The 18325-nt window shown below is 38.1% G+C and overlaps 2 protein-coding genes across 2 annotated transcripts; both read right to left on the bottom strand.

Moving 5' to 3' along the window:
- Positions 1-1501: 1501 nt before the first annotated feature.
- On the bottom strand, positions 1502-2063 carry LOC144652319 (uncharacterized). The gene is made up of 2 exons (XM_078512370.1): positions 1828-2063; positions 1502-1707 (listed from the first exon to the last, which is right to left on the bottom strand). The coding sequence occupies exons 1-2, from the start codon at positions 2061-2063 to the stop codon at positions 1521-1523; spliced, it is 423 nt and encodes a 140-aa protein (XP_078368496.1). The 3' UTR covers positions 1502-1520.
- On the bottom strand, positions 1502-4022 carry LOC144652304 (uncharacterized). Its single transcript, XM_078512347.1, has 3 exons — positions 3410-4022; positions 3096-3283; positions 1502-2645 (listed from the first exon to the last, which is right to left on the bottom strand). Exons 1-3 carry the CDS (start codon positions 3828-3830, stop codon positions 2535-2537), a joined length of 720 nt encoding a protein of 239 aa, XP_078368473.1. The 5' UTR covers positions 3831-4022; the 3' UTR covers positions 1502-2534.
- Positions 4023-18325: the final 14303 nt, after the last annotated feature.

The raw sequence follows: 18325 nt of genomic DNA, 5'->3' as shown, positions 1-18325 counted from the left end.
TGAGGTGGTGGTGCAGAAGGTTCCAAGGGTCAAACAGGAGTTTCCAAAGTTCAGGTTGCAGTGCTGGTGCGTGCTTCTTGAGGCTGCAAAGAATGGTGATAAGTGCATCAAGGCAGATTAAAGTGTCATTTTGTGATAGTGGATACATTGCTTTTGCTGTTCGGAGATTTGGTTGAGTTATCCTAGGACCTTTTGTCTGGCTATCTGGCAGGCTACGAAACAGACTACATGGGACAGCATGCCCAAGTGGTGCAGGATACTGGCCAGTTGTGGTGTCCCAATGCTCAGTCTATGATTGTAGGTATGGCTGCTGACTGTTAAGAAGTTGATGGCTGCAGGGGATTTGATGGCTGCTGAAAAGTTGATGGTTGGTGAGTTGTTATTGGGGAAGGTCGTGGTTACAGAGAAATAATGTTGGCCTATTTTTTTTTAAAAAAAAGTACCATATATATTTACCAATAACCAACAACAACCGAGTTTTTTTTACAAATATAGGTTGAATCTGCTCAAATTGTTTCAAACAAAGAGGATTGCCTTATAGCCAAGAGGTTAAGTTGGGCTATAAGCCGAACACGGAATTAATTAAATAAATAAAACAAGATGAAACTGTTGGTCATAAACTATTATAGAATTGGTGGCTCCTAATGGAGCCGTTTGTTAGAGCTTTCAACTACTAAGGTTTATTTCCATCTGCATCCCTCTCGTACTCGCTGTCAGTCTCAAACTCAATGTCTTCAGCTTCATCATGTTTGATTTCCTGCACCTCTTTGATTTAAAACTCATCCCATCCAAAGCATTTAAAATTTCACGACAGGTCTTAAAGGACTATAAATTTGTTCTGACGATATCAAATTCTGACCTGTAAAAGGTGCCCTTTCACATGCATTGAAAGTGATTTACAGAACTCGTTGCAGCACGGGCTTGGTCATGCCTAAAATCTACAGCTTTTAATACAAATCAAACCTGCATTTGGATAATAAAAAAAGATGGATAAAACATTTGCTCATCTTGATCTCTTTGCTCCATAAACCATTCCAATATCTGCTGGTTGAGCTCAGAGTACTTAAAGGGAAAGCCACCCATTGTTGTTAAAATGTTTGGCTTCATCTCTTTGACAGCGACAGACTGTGGACCCGACTTTACTAATCGAACCAAATCGAACGTTCGATTAATCGAACTTACTCGAACTGAATCGAACTGTAATCACGCGATTAGGTTCGATTAAGTTCGGTAATCGAACAGAATCGAACTCTCACAAAAAATTTTGAGTAATCGAACTAAATCGAACGTTCGATTAAGTTCGATTAGGCTCGATTAAGTTCGACTGGGTTCGATTTGAAAATCATGGAAAATGGATGTTGATTAAAAAACAACGGTCGTAAAATTCACGGTCTAATTACATTTGGCTGCAAATGGCGGTATGTTCCCAATAAACGGGTGTGAATACGAGTGTCACAGGCGCGGTTGTTTAGCCCAGAACAACGAATAAATAAACAGAAAGGAAATTGATGTCAATTTTATTACTGTTTGTCGCTTATTTCTTCACATTCTTTCAACGTGTTTTGTACTCCAATTTGATTCAAGGCTCTCGATAGGTTTCTGGCTTTAGTTCTCGTCATCTGCACTTGGACCTTGAGTGGAACATTTATTCCCCTGCCAACCCGCCAGCGTCCTCTGGGATCGTCAAATGGTTGTCCAGTAACCACACTAAAAATTTAAAATGTACGGGATTAAAACAGTGATTAACTCTAGGATTTACCTCCTAGAAAATAATTGTTCGGCCGAGAAGCTTTGTGTCAAATGTCAAACTTACAATAAACTGCTTACCATTTTAGTTCCTCCCGAATTGGCCAGAAAGGTGCAACAAGCACACGTTCGAGATGCCCCAGTTGACCACGTGCATTTGTTACTTTGAACGCTCTTCCTCTTGCCCCATGTTTCCTTTGTGCCACAAACTCTTCACCTTCATTTACAACAAAAGGGCATTCTTGATAACCTTTGGCAACACACCGAATTTCAACTCGAACTATTTGATTTTTCTCGTGCTCTTGGCTTTCCGACATCTTCAAAACTTCTCCCACGCGTGATCTGACCTTGATGTTTAGTTACTGCGGGAGTTACTGACGAGACGTCACGTACGTAATTGTGGTTTAAATTCTCCAGGAAATTCTACACAGTAGGGTATCGTGAATAGGAATTATTTAAGTAGTTTTGCGAGTACTTGGTGGAAATGAACTTCAGCGTAAAATAAGAATAAAAAATAGAAAACAAGTTCTTGTGCAAAAATCAATCATTGTTTCATTAATCATAAGAAATTTTGCCTTAAACACAAACAGTTTTTAGCACCGAGGCCGAGCGGAGGATATCTACGTGACAGATATATCTGGATATTATATTGGCAATGACGGAGCCGACAGGAAATAAATTGAATTGACGCAGGTGGTCTTCAGGAGCCCGATTTTGTACAACCAAATAAACAAAAGATGGACAACAAAAATCAGCAACTTTCACTTTATTTTTATTTCTCGGCCGAATTACTGGTCGCTTCCTGGAATCTGCTGATTTGGTTGTTCTTTCGAAAGCTGTCCCGGGGTGTACCTGCCCATCTTTTGTCTGGCACGGTGGTTTCGGAACCATGTGGTTACCTGCCAAAAAAAAAAAACCGGGTTAAAACGATAAGAGATAACATACCGGAAATACCATTGACTTAATTCTATGCGTGATGGAGGGGAAAGTAATAGGCAAATGCTCCTGAGAACTCTTACGAAATGATGATAATATATTTCTTGGCTTTTTTCGTGGCAATCAGAGGATATTTTTGTGCACCAACATCCCCACTGCAGGAAATTACCGATCAATTGGAGGCGAAAGGATTTCACGGCGATCTTAAACGAAGCGCGTGTGATAACTCTATCTTTGAGTGCAAGAAATGCGAAAAAAGAATTAAAATAAGTGAGCCAAGCCAAGGAAAATACCTCATCAGAAGACACTCTGAAACTCCTACTCACCGGATAAGATGTGCTTGGATAATAAATGAGGATTACCAAGTGGTATCTTTAAAAAAATCAGGTAGGTCAAAATTAATTATAACATACCTGTTTCTCGGAAAGTTTGAACAAGGTAGCTGCATTTTTCGTTGACTCTCGCTCCAAATTTCCTCCTGTTTTTTGGAATAAGCTGTCTAGCCCTTGTAGTTTCCAATCTTCGAATTCTTCTATAGGCTTGCTTCCCTCCTCTCGGGCCTCCTTTGTCGGTTTTGTCGCCTGTGAGACGTGGTCCGCGCCTGTCGGGAAACAATAAGTTTTTACGATTTCCAATCAGCTGAAATGCGGAAATTGATTAAACTCAATAGAGAATATTCTTATTGCTTTTTGTCCAGGGTTTTTGTTGACCTTAGCCTCTAGCTTACCTCTCTTTCTCTTTCCTTTGGAATTGGAACCAATCAGCTCCTGCTGTTTCTCCTCGTCTTCGAGGAGTTGTTTCATTGTTAGCCAGAGTGCTTTTCCATGCCCTGTCGGCATGACTTCTTGGGAAGTCTTAAGAAGGTCTGAGATGGTGGACTTAGCTCTTCCTAAGTACTTGGCGAGGTCTGACTGAGTAAGGTTTTTTGAAGACAGCCACAATTTCATTTGTGTAGCAAGCTCTTTTGGACTGTCGCTTTCCCGGGTCTGTTGGGCCTGATCGGAATCCTCCACAGTGACAACATTTGGCTTGACTTCAAAGGTTACGACAGAATCGTCATTTCTTAAATTGCGTAAAAGTCTTTCCTTGTTTCTGACAGTGATTTTGACAACAATTACCTCTTCGGATTCAGAGCTCGTGGAAGCCATAACTGAAAACGTTCGCTGTGTTGCACTGAGTAAATTGAAATTTTAACCGGAAACGGCTGTCAAAACGAAAACTGTATGTGACATTTATCAGAAAGTGCCTTCCTCCCTCTGAGACTTTTTTCAAGAGGAAAGAACATTTTGCCGGCGCCAAAGACGAAGGTTACTTTTAGGGACGCGATTACGCTTATTCGTAACATGTATATATATTTTTTTTGATAGAAAAAGGAGCATTGTCAAGTTTTTTTGTGAGCAAAGGGTGCTCCTCTCAAGAGTCTCAGGAACAGCAAGGGACATCTCTCACGTGTTTGAGACCAAAGGATACCTGTGTTAGGCCGCCTTCTGACTCAATTCAAGATGATTCAAGCATAGTTGCAAAAATTTACGAAAGAGATACAATTCTCAAGGTTTGTACTGGGTGTATTTTGTTGTAGTTCGTAATGATCTCGCAACAGGGGTGAATACTGAATGAAGGGGGAGGGGGTGAAATGAGTACGTAAAATGCCCCGGAATGATATTCTTGCAGTGCCACAGACATAACAGGGCAAAAGCAAAGTGAGATGAAATGAAAAATAATAAAAACACATTTGGCAGGTCTAATAACTAACGTTCTTAACAACTGAATTTAATTATTGCTCATTAAAATATTCTCTTATCATGACCCCACCCAAGAAACCTCGATCCGCGTTTATCTCTTAAGTAAACGTACGAGTAATTGGTATGCACACTTGTGAATATGAAAATGATTTCGAGTTTTAATAGTTTTTACTTCTTATTTCAAGGAAGTGAAAAAACAGCAAAAGGAACTTCAAGAACATGTTGGTACAGCCATTGCCCATTCACTCGCTGCAATGAACTATGAATTCAAACAAAATTATCAAAGAAAGAACAAAGACGACGCTGCAGTGTTTCAAGCATACGAGGAATCAAGAGAATCCAGAAAGTCGAACGAAGTAAAAGCACTTGAATCATTCCACGCTGCTGCAGTAAGCTCACGAAAATCAAATACTGGTCATTTGGCTGGGGTAATCGTGGACATGAAATGGAATGATCGAAAACGCGAAATACTTTCAGAACTAAAACACAAGATTTACACGTCTTTAGGTATAAATTCCAAATCGCAAACAACATTATCTCGAAATGCAAGATCTTTATGTAATTATTTAGCAACAAAGCAAACGGTGCACATCTTGTTACAAACTGAAAAAGTTGAAATCCCTCAACATGCAGACTTTCCACCCTGTGTAGAAAAGTTTGCGGAGCTTGTCCAGAGGCCAAATGAAGCGGGTGATGCTGACAAATGCGTTGAGTTTATTAAAGATTTAGTGCACAATGCCGGCAAGGGTACTGGTAGCCGCTGGTCGGAAGCCACAAAGTCCCTTTTTGCTCTAATTCTAGACTATGGAGGTCCGAGTTTGGCAGCTCAAGTGCGAATGTCAATAGGTGGGCCAGGAGCAAACGCTGTTTATCAAACGGCACGCTTAGGTTATATGATTCCGAGTCAGTTGCAGTCATCATCTTTCGCGAAAGCTAAAGATTTTTTTGACAGTGCTGGTGTGAAGGGGCCATATATATTCGCTGTTGATGCCACGCCTGTTGTACCAACTTTAAGGGTGCGCGGTAATAGTGTTTATGGACTCGCAAAAGAAGGAGAAGTCAACGTGAGGACTGCCGAGGACATAATCAATATAGTGTCAGATGAATCCTTAACCAAAGCAAATCAGGTTAACGCACTTATTTTGTCACCTTTACAACAATCAGAGCCCTTTTACATCATTGCTCTGCGTCCAGTATTGAAAGGGGAGAACTATGAGACTGTGAATGAATGGTACTCCACGGCCAAACGATTTGGAGCTGAGAATGGAATGCATGTTGTGGGACTGGGTGCAGATGGTGATTCCAAAGTACGTAAATTTTACCTACAAAGTTATTTAACGAACGGCGTCAATACAAACAGGCCAGGTTTAGAATATGATGGCTTTGACTTTTCTGCCACTTTAGAAGACTTTGGGGATTTACGAGTTCCTTCGATCATGTTTCCTGACTGGCGACATCTGATAAAGAAGTGGCGAAATCAAATATTAAACACACGAAAAGTTTTAATATTGGGAAAGAGATATGTCCTGTGTGAGCATCTAATGCAAATATACACAAAGTATAAACTTAAGTCTGGCCTGTGGAAATCAGATGTGTATGTAAAAGACAAGCAAAATGTAGATGCTGCTGTCCGGATTTTATCTCCAAGTGTTCGCAAGTGTTTAGCTGATTGGAGCGATGATCGAACAAAAGCAACGCAGGTTTATTTGGCGATTGCCAACTCATTATATCGAGCCTATACTGATGAGACTGTTCAACCTCGAGAACGAGCTAAACTAGCGTGGACTGCCGTTATATTCTTACGGTTGTGGAAACAATGGCTTAATGTAGAAGGGCACGACAACAGTAAACATTTCATCACTGATCAGACATTTACTGACACAATTCTTGCAAGCCATTCCGTTATTCTCAGCATGATGGTTTTCCACAAGTACTATCCGGATGTACCCTACTGTCCTTGGTTTTTCGGTTCTGATATTTGTGAAAAGCTATTCTCTTACCTACGATGTTTTTGCCGTGGAAAAAATAATTTCAGTTTTCTTGACATGCTAGATATTGCTGGAAGGGTACAGAAACTTCAAGAACTGAAGAAAAAGAAGGCACGAACCTCCAAAAGTACTTCCTGGCCTACCGATTTACAAGCAGAAATAATGCTCGGAATGAAAGAAGCAGAAAAAGAAGTGGTCAAGACATTGAAAGAACTTGCAATGATAGATTCACTTGTTAAGGCCAACGTACTATTTAAACATCAGCATTCTGGTGACATTACAATACTTAATAGCGGCACGGCTGCATACATCACCAACGAAAACGCTCCAGACGAGTTGGATGTTTTGTCAATGGAAGAGCTTGTGGATCTTGAAAACGGAATACTCTTAGAACATATTGATGCTAGTAGATCGAGTACAACACAGACTCTAACTGAAATTATTGCGGAGAATCTGTGCAGCAGAGATGACACGGCTAATGAGTTAGAAGATGAGGATGCACCAGAAAACTGCGAGCATTTCAAAATAGGAAAGTGCAAGTTCCAAGATCCTCTGTATCGACCACCGAGAGTATTTCACTGGATTGGTTGTGAATATCCAGGTTGTTTAAAATGGTGGCATGAATCATGTATGGGTGTGACTTTCAAGTCTACACAGGAACGTGAAAGATACAAATTCGTATGTCCGAATCATGATTCTGATGACCTGTTCACCGATAAAGTGACTGTAACTGCTGAAGACGGCGGGGTTTTAGAAAGAGACAATATCGCTAACCCTCCTTTCGAAGAAACTCATAACAGATTGTTGTCAAACGAAAACTATGTAGAGTATGACGGCCAGGTATTCCATATAGCACATTTCCTTTCACTGCAAGAAGGAAAAGTTTATAAACCAAATTCTGGAAGAATTGCGCGCTGGATGACAACTTCTAGGGCAAACTTTTATGATTCTATAGAGAAACAAACAGAGACTCTTCATTCTGATACATTAAGTCTGGAATCATATGTTGCTATTTTCCGTCCAAGTACAGGACTTGTAATTGGAAAGGTTGTACGAATGTTGCGAGGTTTTAGGACTTCTTCGTTATTCCCCTTGCTTATAATCGATCGTAAAGAGTCTAAAAAGCAGCAGGGCTTTACAGAGCTGTGTGTTTTGACACTCGATGAAATCAGGACAGTGGAAGGCGATGACACCAAACTATCGAGAAATTACAGAGAAAGTAAGAAGTATATTTGGTGTAATTACAAGGAATGTATAAGCCCCATCACGGTGACAATAAACGACGAAAGAACAATCACATTATCGGAAAAAGATCACAAGAATCTCTCAAAGCTACTTCCCCAAATGAGAGAAATTGAGAAAAAAAGGCAGATTGAAGAGAAAAAAGAAAAAGAAAGCAGGCTCCAGCAAAAAAAGGCGGGTGATCCTGAAGATATGACTGTTGCTATTCTTCGCGAAATCTTAACCGAATCAGGAGTACCCTTCAAAACATCTGATAAAAAACAAGTTCTTATAAACAAAGTCCGCGAGCAAAGAAATAAACGACAAAATCGTACTGAATCTACAGAAGTCGACGTTTGCTTGCAAGCGACCATAACACAGGAATTCACAGAACAGCAAACATTGAGCGAAGAAGACAGACTAGGAAACGACCTAGCTGATGGCTCAGAGAAGTTGCTCAACAGTGTCCTTAGAACAGAATGCCGTTTTCAAGTTATTTATTTTGATTCTAGATGGCATCGCTTGCTAAAGATATTGATCATTATATTGTTTTTTCTAGCCACCTCTGTAGATGTGAACATGTTTAAGTTCATTGAAGGATTTTTTGCATGTGTTAAGCTGTTGAGCGACCTTTTATGTGCTGAAATCGCTGAATTTTTTTTAGAGATTGCCATACTGTTAACGACTCTGTTGCTAATTTTAATTGCTTTCCTTGCAAATATGGCGGTTTCATTTATCGCACGTTATCTAGATCTCATAATCTTAAGTAACGAATTCCGCTTTCAAGGACGGGTTTTTTGCAGTTAGGTTAACTTATGTCAAATAACTTGAAAACAGTTTTTTAGCATTGTTTCAGTTTATAATATTTTGCTTGGGTTATAGTGTGCGCAGCTGACGGTTTTGTTGGGGAGCGAGTGAGCGGCAAGGTCGCTAGAAACAATCGGCAAAGTGAAAGAAGGCGAGTCTTCGCAGTAATCTCCCACGCGTGCTTTCCGACGAAATCGCCAGCTACGCAGACTACTTGGGACTCCATAGGTTGATAACATGAAATAGAACTAGAGTGAAGGAGGATTTATTTTCTATTGTCTGTTGAACTTTGCGTTTCGGGTTTTTTTGCCGAAAGTCCATAAATAAAAAATTTATTCATTTATTACTGTTACTTAGACAGACTGTTCAATTATCTGGTTGTATGAGGGTGAATTTAAGATTTGTCTTTTGTGTTCGATTAAGTTCGATTTGGTTCGATTAGTTTGGAAATCGAACGGAATCGAACTCTCTCACACAAAGTTTTGGGTTCGATTCTGTTCGATTATCGAACTAATCGAATCGAATCGTTCGATTAAGTTCGATTCAGTTCGATCAAGTTCGATTACCGAACTGTTCGATTAGTAACGTCGGGTGTGGACTAACAGCCCATATTCTTGAGGGATCTCTGAGTTGTTTTCTACCGCATCTACTTAGGCAACAACTTTTTGCTTGAAAGCCATATTGCATGATGAACAGAATGCCTTTGGCATGATGAACAGAATACACAATCGATTGACTTTTGAGCCTGGTAAGCAGTTGTTTGTGCTCCTCTGAAGCTACCTGTCAAGAAGCCTGAAGAGTTAGTTATAAATTACACCCAAATCTTTTTCTTGGATGGTCAATATACATTAATGTATATACCAGCCTGCCAAACTATCACTTGGCATGAACCTCCTGCCTTTTCAGGGCACTCCAGTTACTTTTTTTAAGGTGGACTCATATTGACAAGGGACAGAGTACATAAATGAGTGTGACATTATAGACTTATGGATAAAATGTGGTGGATTTAATTAAACTGAAGGTGACATCATGTTCTATTTATACTTTTGTTGGTATAACCAGTTGAACAGGTTTGTCATGTTCATTCTGTAGAAAATGATACATTGTAACAAGGGAAATTAGTATAATTCGGTAATTTCAGAGGAAGATAGTTTTAAGATGTTACGTTAATCAACGCTCACTGTAAAATTGAAATTATAGCTACTGTTTTGCTGGAGAGATTCGACCGGGAGTCTCGTTTAGAATAAGGAAGCGATCAATAAGTGATTTGGAAACGTTTAAGTGACAGTCATGAAATTGTAATCAAACTGATAAAAAGATATATATGAAATAACACAGTATTATAATATTTAGCCGCATTTACTCTTCTTACCGATATAATAGAGTGTTCGTCCGTGAGAAAATATGAAAAGCCAACAGTAACTTTAAAGTTAAAAACAAACGCTTTTGAAATTCTATTTTACTTTATTCAGGAAAAACTTGTATTTTTGTCAGCTGTCCTTAGATAATTTCTTTATAAGATATTCGTTTGCACTGGACTGTGTACTTTTGTACATCTGCTCGTTCATAATTTCTTTGTTGGAAATTTGCGTTGCGGATATTCTACGTTTGTTCTATTCAAGGGGAGTTTCTCTCTGCTATCAATCATTTAGTGTAACAAAGGAAATTTAGGAAGTAAGGAAGACTGTAAACTAATATTTTCCGTTCTTATTGTATCATTCACTTGGCTGCATTGTTATAGCTTTTCTACGTTGTAAAATTTTAACAATAGAAACTCACTTAGGATGATATATAAGCAAGCGACGTTGTAAACATTCTTTGATTACATCGACGGTGTGATTAGTACATCGATGATTACGAAGTTAGCAGAATAAACTACTGTTGGACCCAAGTTCTGTCTCTGCCTTACGTCTGTAGTTCTGAAGTTCCTTGAAGTAGATCGCCGTGTACCTTTGAAGCTTGTTGACGAGGCTTCGTTTCCGCAGCAAGTGAGTGCTCTACCGAGTTAAGTTCCCCCATATTTCAGTGGTATTTGAGTCATATCTCAGCCATATTTCAGCGTAGCTACAGCGCACTTCTCTCTCAGTTCAAAAGTCGGGTTTAACTCCACAAGCAAGGAAAAACCTATCGTCACAACATGCTGCTTGGTGTGTTCTAGTGGGCTTCTCAGGTGCATGTCACAAGTGACGCAAAGTATAAAGATTCGGTACAAAGTGTAGCAAAATTGGCTTTCACCAATACACCTGTCCACCCACTGCAATAAAGATTTTGAAAATATGGTGGCTGCTATCGCCTTTATTGCTGAGGTTGCTTATGCCATGTTGATTTTAAAACTTCCTTTAGCAAAACTTCCCCCAAGCAGTTGATGCTTTTGGAGATAAAGATTTTTTAAAGATTTCATATAGTAAGGAAAAGTTCATTTAATATGACAAAGGGGGGGGGGAGGGGATGAAGATATTGAGGGGGGCTCAAAAAAGTTAAAGACACCCCAAGGGGGGCTCTAAAAATTGTCGGTCTAGGAGGGGGCTCCAATAATTTGTATACTTCAAAACCAACACATGACATCATCATACAGATCAGATGGTTTTCAACTCAACAGTTAAATGACCTGTGCAACTCAGCTATATCACATGGTTTACAGATATACAAATGTAGTCTCAGTAATTATTACACTCTTGTTCTTCCCAAAAATGCTTTAAGAAAATTTCAATATTTCAATTTTAGTATGTAATGGGTTCTCTTGGCCTAGGAAAGCCTGCAAACTTAAGAGAAGCCTTGCAACTGTACCACATACTTGTGTCTGTGTCTGTATCAGGTGAATGATCTGTATTATCCAAAACTCTGACAAGTTAAAATGCAGCATCCCATATCAACACAACTCTTCTAAACCCTGAAGCAACTGGCAAGAACACTTAATTGAAGTTTTAAATAAATGACATTTTCTCTGAGTAAAATAAAACATGTTAATCATGAACTGGAGAAACGGTAACAGCTAAAATAATCCCCATTACATTGCCTTTTAACTGGAACAATTGTTTTTACTTATCTGTTAACATGTTTCCATATATTTACTCTTCGAGTTGGTGAGCCTCCTTAGAATTCTTGCAACAAGGACTTAATGTGCTATGATACCGAGAAGTAAATAATGTACGTGTTAGGATAAACAAAATGAATAATTAAATTTAAAAACGTATAGCTAAAAACAAGACTAAAATTACGGACAGCTTAGTAAAAAGCTGATGGTGCATTTGAAAATCTTAGAAATGGCGTTAAAATTAATGGCCACAAAGTGTTTCACTGACTTTTATCCAAAGCCAGTTGTGTTAGATTTGGGTACTCAAAGGGTTTTGACCCTTCTCTGGTTTTGAGGTAATTCTTACAAACTCCGGTGGTAATTGTTTATTTCTTTGAACATATTTATATCATCATATTTTGTAAGAGTGCTTATTTCAGAGAACTCGTTACTGTATAAAAAGATATGAAAGGGCTGTTAAGTACAACATTTATCTTACCGTAACAGGTATTTTTTTCCTCTGCTGTTCGGGAGGTGTAGTCTTTGAATATCTTCTACATAATCCATAAATATAGTTGGGCAAGTATGGCTCTTTTGCCGGTTGGGTCCATATGGCCGCAATTTTAAGTGCGTTTATTAAATTCTGATGGGAACTCGTATCCTTGTTGGAAAAGAAGTACTCTTAAGTTCTAAAAAAAGAAAAGGGCGTAACACAATCGTTAGCTTTTTGTAGGGTTGCAAAAGAAAAACCCAATAAGCTTACTGATTGCAGAACATTAAAAAAATGATAGGAGTGACAAGGTTATAGCTTAATAATAGGTTAAATTCTAATTTTGTACTATTAAAAAATTGAAATGGTCAAGCATATACAAATAATCTATCAAACAAGCAGATTTAAATACCATATTTACAGTGCTTCAAGCCGATAGTAAAACAGAGCTTTCACTCGTGAGGTAAAGCCTGCATGTTGTGACATGAAGCAATTTGTGTATTTGGTTTTGTTGAAAACAAGACAGATCTGTAAAAAATCGCTCAATGCTAAAATTATGAAGATTACAGATGAAATTAAAAGCTTTTAAACATAAATTCATGCTAAAATGGTTATAACAAAGGTTTACCTTGATGTGATCCTTTGTTGGGGTGGACACCAACTGTTGATGGCGGAGGCAACCAACACTCGTATCAAGTCTTTGTCGGCAGGCAGTAGGTGGTCTATGCCCAGCTCAACTGACGATACAATTGAAGACACAGGCAAACTCTTTGGAGTAATGGCAAAGTTGAAATTGAGGCTTATTGCTTTGCTTGGCACTTAGTCCTTTTCTGTTCTGGAGGTGTGGTCTTTGAATACCTTCAGCACAAGCCATAAATGTAGTCCAGCAGGTAAGGTTCTTTGGCCTGTTGTCTCCATATTGCGAACTTTTTAGTGCATTTATTAAGTTCTGGTGCAAGCTCATGTCCTTGTTTGACAAAAAGTACTCTTTAGTATTGAATAAAAAGAAGAAATAGGTATAACACAATCGTTAAGCGTTTTGTACAAAACATAAAAAAAAGGGTTGGAGTGACAAGATTATAGGTAACTGAAGAACCTAGAGCTGAACTGAATCTAATTTTGTACTATTTAAAAAGTGAAATGGTCAAACATATACAAAAAATCTATCAAACATGAAGATTTAATGCCACATTTACAGTGCTTCGAGCGTATAGTTGTGTATTTGGCTTGTGTCGCATATTGATGTATGGTGGTTGGTGTTACACTTCTGACAATTTTGAAGGATACTACACTCGGCTGCTCTGTGTTTAGTATCAGCTTTTTCTCCCTGAGGTTCTCTCTTCTTTGTGCCACACCCACCATCTTGTCACAGTCGAGGGACTTGTGCGTGCTTGATTCACAGTAAAGACATGGTCTTGGTTTCCAGACGTCTTACATTGAGCTGAAAAATTTGTCTCGCTTTTTGGGTGGCAGAGTCCTCTCACTGTTGGTTCTTCATGTGATGGCACTGGATTTGTATTGCACCAACCAAATGCTGTCTACTCTGACTACCCTGTGACTGCACATGCTTAACCTCTTCCTCTGAAACCTTCTCACTGTTTATATAACTCCAAAACACGTCTTTTACTGCCGTAACTATACAAGTAGTAAGTTTCTTGCTAAAAGATGTCGTGACTGAGTTAAAATCTTCACTTACGGACGTTACGCACAACTCTCGTACACAACGGGTAAGTTGGATGGTGGCTGTTAATAATTTCCCCAGTTATGATCACCCATTTACACAATAGCTTGGGCAGCTGGTCAGAACCTTTAACCTTGCTAAAACTCACCAGTGAGAAGAAAACAAACCTTTGCATTCTGAAGCAACTCTGGCATCTCTCCGAGTGGCTTCCCACATCAACTTAACCTGCAGGTCATCCTGTAGTCGCAGCGACTTTTCAAAGTCCAAAATCTCAAGCCCTGATTTTGCGTCCAGTGTTTCGGCGAAGTGAATGACTCTTTTTTTAGACAGTTTTTTTGGACTTTTTCATTTTCCTTTTCCCATGTAGAACTATCATCTAAAAGGAAAGACGTTTCCCTTAATAATGCGAACTAAATGAGAAAAACCTTTCAAAATTAGTTTCTGCAGAAAAATGACAGAGATGTGATGTCATCAGTCCCCTGATTTGCATATTAAACGATTTTTTGTAAAGCATAAATACTCCTTGAAATAAAACAGAGATTTGAAAATGGAAAAACTCATTTGGAATCTATGGTTAAATACTCTATGAAACCCCTAAAATTTTAAGGGGCGAAAAATTCGATCTTAGTATCACTTAAAAAATGTAGTTAACCTTTTTGGCCTGTCTTTTTTCTGTCCAAGAATTAAGGATTGTTCTAGTTGCTGAAGCGAGGTTTTGATGGGGGATTAGGCGCTTCACTTCAACACTCAATTCAGGCCATGGACTACAACATATTTGTTGGTACTGCCTTTTTTGTAGATCACTAGTTTACTCGTCTCTGGTTTTACAATTCTCTACTCTCTGTTTTACAGTTGCTCGACTCCATTTATTAGTTATTTTACAAGGGATTATCACAGAACTTGCATCAACGTTAATTTTTGCTTAGTTACCGCTTCCAGGATGGAAATTCCAGGCTCTAAACCAATAGAGGGTAATGGTGGTTACCTCAGAAAAACTTAAGTTATAATTAAACAAGTTAAGTCCTAACGGATTCATTGTAAAGGTCAATAGCTAATGAAATTGAAGGGAAGGCAGATTTGGGCTAGGTTGGAGGGTGCAAAGATCTCAACAAAATACAACTGAAATCATTTTCCTGTTAACTGTAGAAAAAGGCATACACTGTAAGCGACTTAAACAACAGGTGAAAACTAAAAACTAACAGGTGCCCAAGTATTAGCGAGTGGCAACTGATATCCTGCAGGGCTCAAAATAACGGCCGGTCAAAGGACAATGTCCGGCCAAAATGACGATTTGTCCGGACAAAATTTTGGTTCGGCGGTCATTTTGACCGGTCACGTACACGGCTTTCAAATACACGCTTTATTGACTTTATCTTCAACTTGAAGATTTCAGTTCCACAGGACTACAACAGAATACACTTAATAACTAAACATTAACATTAACAAGCTAACAACTAACTCTTGGTCGTGAGGGAAAAATTCTCCTCAAGTTCTTTTAGTGATTCATTATAACAGTTTAAAATATCCCAGATAAAGTGGGCGCTTAGATTCAAGATATTTTCATCGCACATAGCTAAGATATATATAAAAAGTGCCTTATAATTCAAAAATTTAAAACTGTTATTTATTGAAAAGAGGCGATCTAAGAAGACACCTCTGAGATGAGAAAATGATGGGTGGGTGCATTTCATCAAAAAATGGAACTCGTCACCAATAGATGACTTACAGAATGGGCAAAGTCTCTCATCTCGAGGTATCTTCTTGTATCGACCTGATTCAATAGGCAGTTGATGACTAGAAATCCGCATTTTGGTTATCGCCACTCTTTGATTGACATTTTTTATTATCCTTAGATAAGGTTCAAACCTAACTTCGTTTTTTATTTCGCCGTAAAGACTTAATTTGTTTCCAATTGAAGGATCTAATTTATCCTTATTTATATTTTTCAACCAATGAACCTGAAATTGTTTTGAAAGATTATTTTTAAACAACCTTAACAGGTTGGGTATTTTACTTCTTTCAAAAGTTGAAAAATCTATTGTCATCACATCTAATTTAGTAAAACGCAAAAGGTGTTTAATAGTGGTAAACCAAGAGTGCTTACCAGTGTTATCCAATTGAATGTTTGTCTCAAGAGCACTACTTAACATTTTGTTTTCTGAGAATGTAAGAAGTCTCAAAAAGTATTTAAAAATTGTACTATAAATAAGGAGGTGAAGGGGAAAGCGTCCAAGATCTCCTTTTACTGCGAGGTTACTTGCTTTGGAGTGAACCCCTAGAGCCATTTTGCATACTTTATTATGCATAGTTTCGGGGATTATTCGTTCATAAAAAACTTTGGAAACAAATTTATCGTAATTACCCCCAAACAATTTTAAAAAACAACCCCAAATTTCACAGTTGTACAAAAGGATTGGCTGTATAAGAGAATCGAAAAGCTTAAGAATTGTTGTGACAGAGGCACCATTGTAAATGTTAACCTCTGATAGGAAACTATATAAAGACCTTGTAGCTTTATTATACAGCTTCTTCTGTGCCAGTGAGAAAGAGCCAGAGATTGTGAAAACAATCCCTAGATAGACGTAGCTATCAGTTATTTGTAATGGTTGTTTACCAAGCTTGAATTCACCTCTGAGTACTTTGCCACTTTTGTTAAAAATAATGACCTTAGTCTTCTTGATATTGATTTTCATTTGCCATTTCTTAACGTAACTATTTAATCTATCAAGGCACTTCTGTAAACCGCTTTCCGATTGAGAAAGAAGAACTAAATCATCTGCGTACAGTAAGCAACTAATTTGGCAATCTATCATATGCAGAGGTTCACAACTAGAATCAAACAGATCAACAATGTCGTTTATAAACAAGTTAAACAATGTTGGGCTCAGGTTGCAACCCTGCTTAACTCCTATAAGAGGTTGAAAAAAGGAACTAAGTCCATGCTTAACTTTGACCGCAGAAACAACTCTATCGTACATAAATAACACACACAAAAAAATTCATTCGCAGTATTTCTTGAAATTTTACAGTAAAATTATAAAATATCATAGCAGCTTGCAGTCACACATTTGTAGAATACAGATGAGACGGTCATGCTCTGCAGATTTGTTAGCGGTTTCCTTAAATAAAACAGGAAACAACCACGTTTGTAAAATAATACACTAAACAGACAACAATGAACATCGCATCGCTCGTTAGTGGACGGGCTTTTGTGTTGTAGGCGACGTTGAAAACTTGGAGAGATCCATGATTTTTGAAATGCGTAGGCTTTCTCGCTAATCTCTTGGCAGTCTTGAAGAAAGAGAACTTTTAAAAGAGGGCATCTTATAGGAAGCTCGATAAACGAGTCCGTAACTTTGCAGTGACTCAAATCCAAATAGCGCACTCGGCAAGCACCCAATCTTCAAAGTTTGAGTGAAGTCTGGAACGACTTCTTTCTTATGACCGATCCATGGTGCAATAAAAACATCAATTCTCTTGCATTGGCTTAAGATGGAGCAAAGGTTTCCCCATTTCAGATAACAGCATTCACTTAGGAGTATTTCTCGTGTCCCCGGATAACCATATTTTCGCAGGACATCTGGCGTAACTTTCCTTTGGAAGTCAAAGTCGACCTTTTTCCAAACGGTGGTACAATGAATGATTTCATACCACTTTTCACATACTATGGCTAGGGTGCAGATTCGCTCAGCATTTGGGAGATAACTAAAGATTATCGCTAGGATTGAATCGGGAAGATGAGTGATCATTAAATAATGTAAAACTATGCAGAGTAACGTAACATTACGGCTACTGATCATTTTGTTTTATGTAGAGAACACAGAAGAAATGGAAATTCAAAAAGCGAACATAATAAAATTTAACAACAAGTGTTTTAGCTTATGAGGCGAAATTTTTGGCAGAATAGGCTATTGCTTCAAAGTAAATACTCAATATTTTGACCGGTCAAAACGAGACATGACCGAGCAAAAATTGATTTGGCCGGTCAACATGACCGGTCAGTATCCAAAAATTATTTTGAGTCCTGTCCTGCATTGGTTTTGGCCATCGGATAATTAAGCATTATATCTACTTAAAATCTAATTTACAACAAATATCCATTAAAAAACTAAGAGTCTTTGCAGAGGTTCACATCAAGATCACCATCACGGTAAACACAACAGGTGGCTAGACCATGTCAGGTGGTCACACGAACTAATTAAGTCAACAAATCATTAAAATCCTTAAAGATCATATCCCAAAAACAATAAATTATGTTTCGACAACAAAAATCCCCGACACCAAATTAAGTCACCGCTATCAATAAACAAGATAATACTAAAAATATGTGTAATGCTTCATTGCTTGTATTTTGTTGTTTTACATAATTCTCCTCCCTGTTGTCTCATAAGGCTCCTATCTTCCTTGATCTTTTCCTTAGATTAAAGAATGAAATATTGCCACCTTATTACTATTATTATAAGGTTAATTAATATAATATATAGACTTCATGGACAATTTTTAGAAACCTTGTTTGTCTTTTGAATCGCAATAAAAGAGTTAATTGATTTTTGATAAGTGAAATAAAATTTTGATAATTTTTTGCAGCTGTGTAAATCTGAACAGCAACCTGTACACTGCACAAAAAATACTCACCCTCTAATCCTAAAGAGTGCAAAGCATTCTTTGTTCTTAAAATAGCTTCCTTCACATTTTCATAGC

Source organism: Oculina patagonica, chromosome 4 (assembly GCF_052425735.1).
Source record: "Oculina patagonica isolate OP01 chromosome 4, crgOcupat, whole genome shotgun sequence".
In the NCBI taxonomy this organism is placed as follows: Eukaryota; Metazoa; Cnidaria; class Anthozoa; order Scleractinia; family Oculinidae; genus Oculina; species Oculina patagonica.
This window is presented reverse-complemented; position numbering and strand designations above follow the sequence as displayed.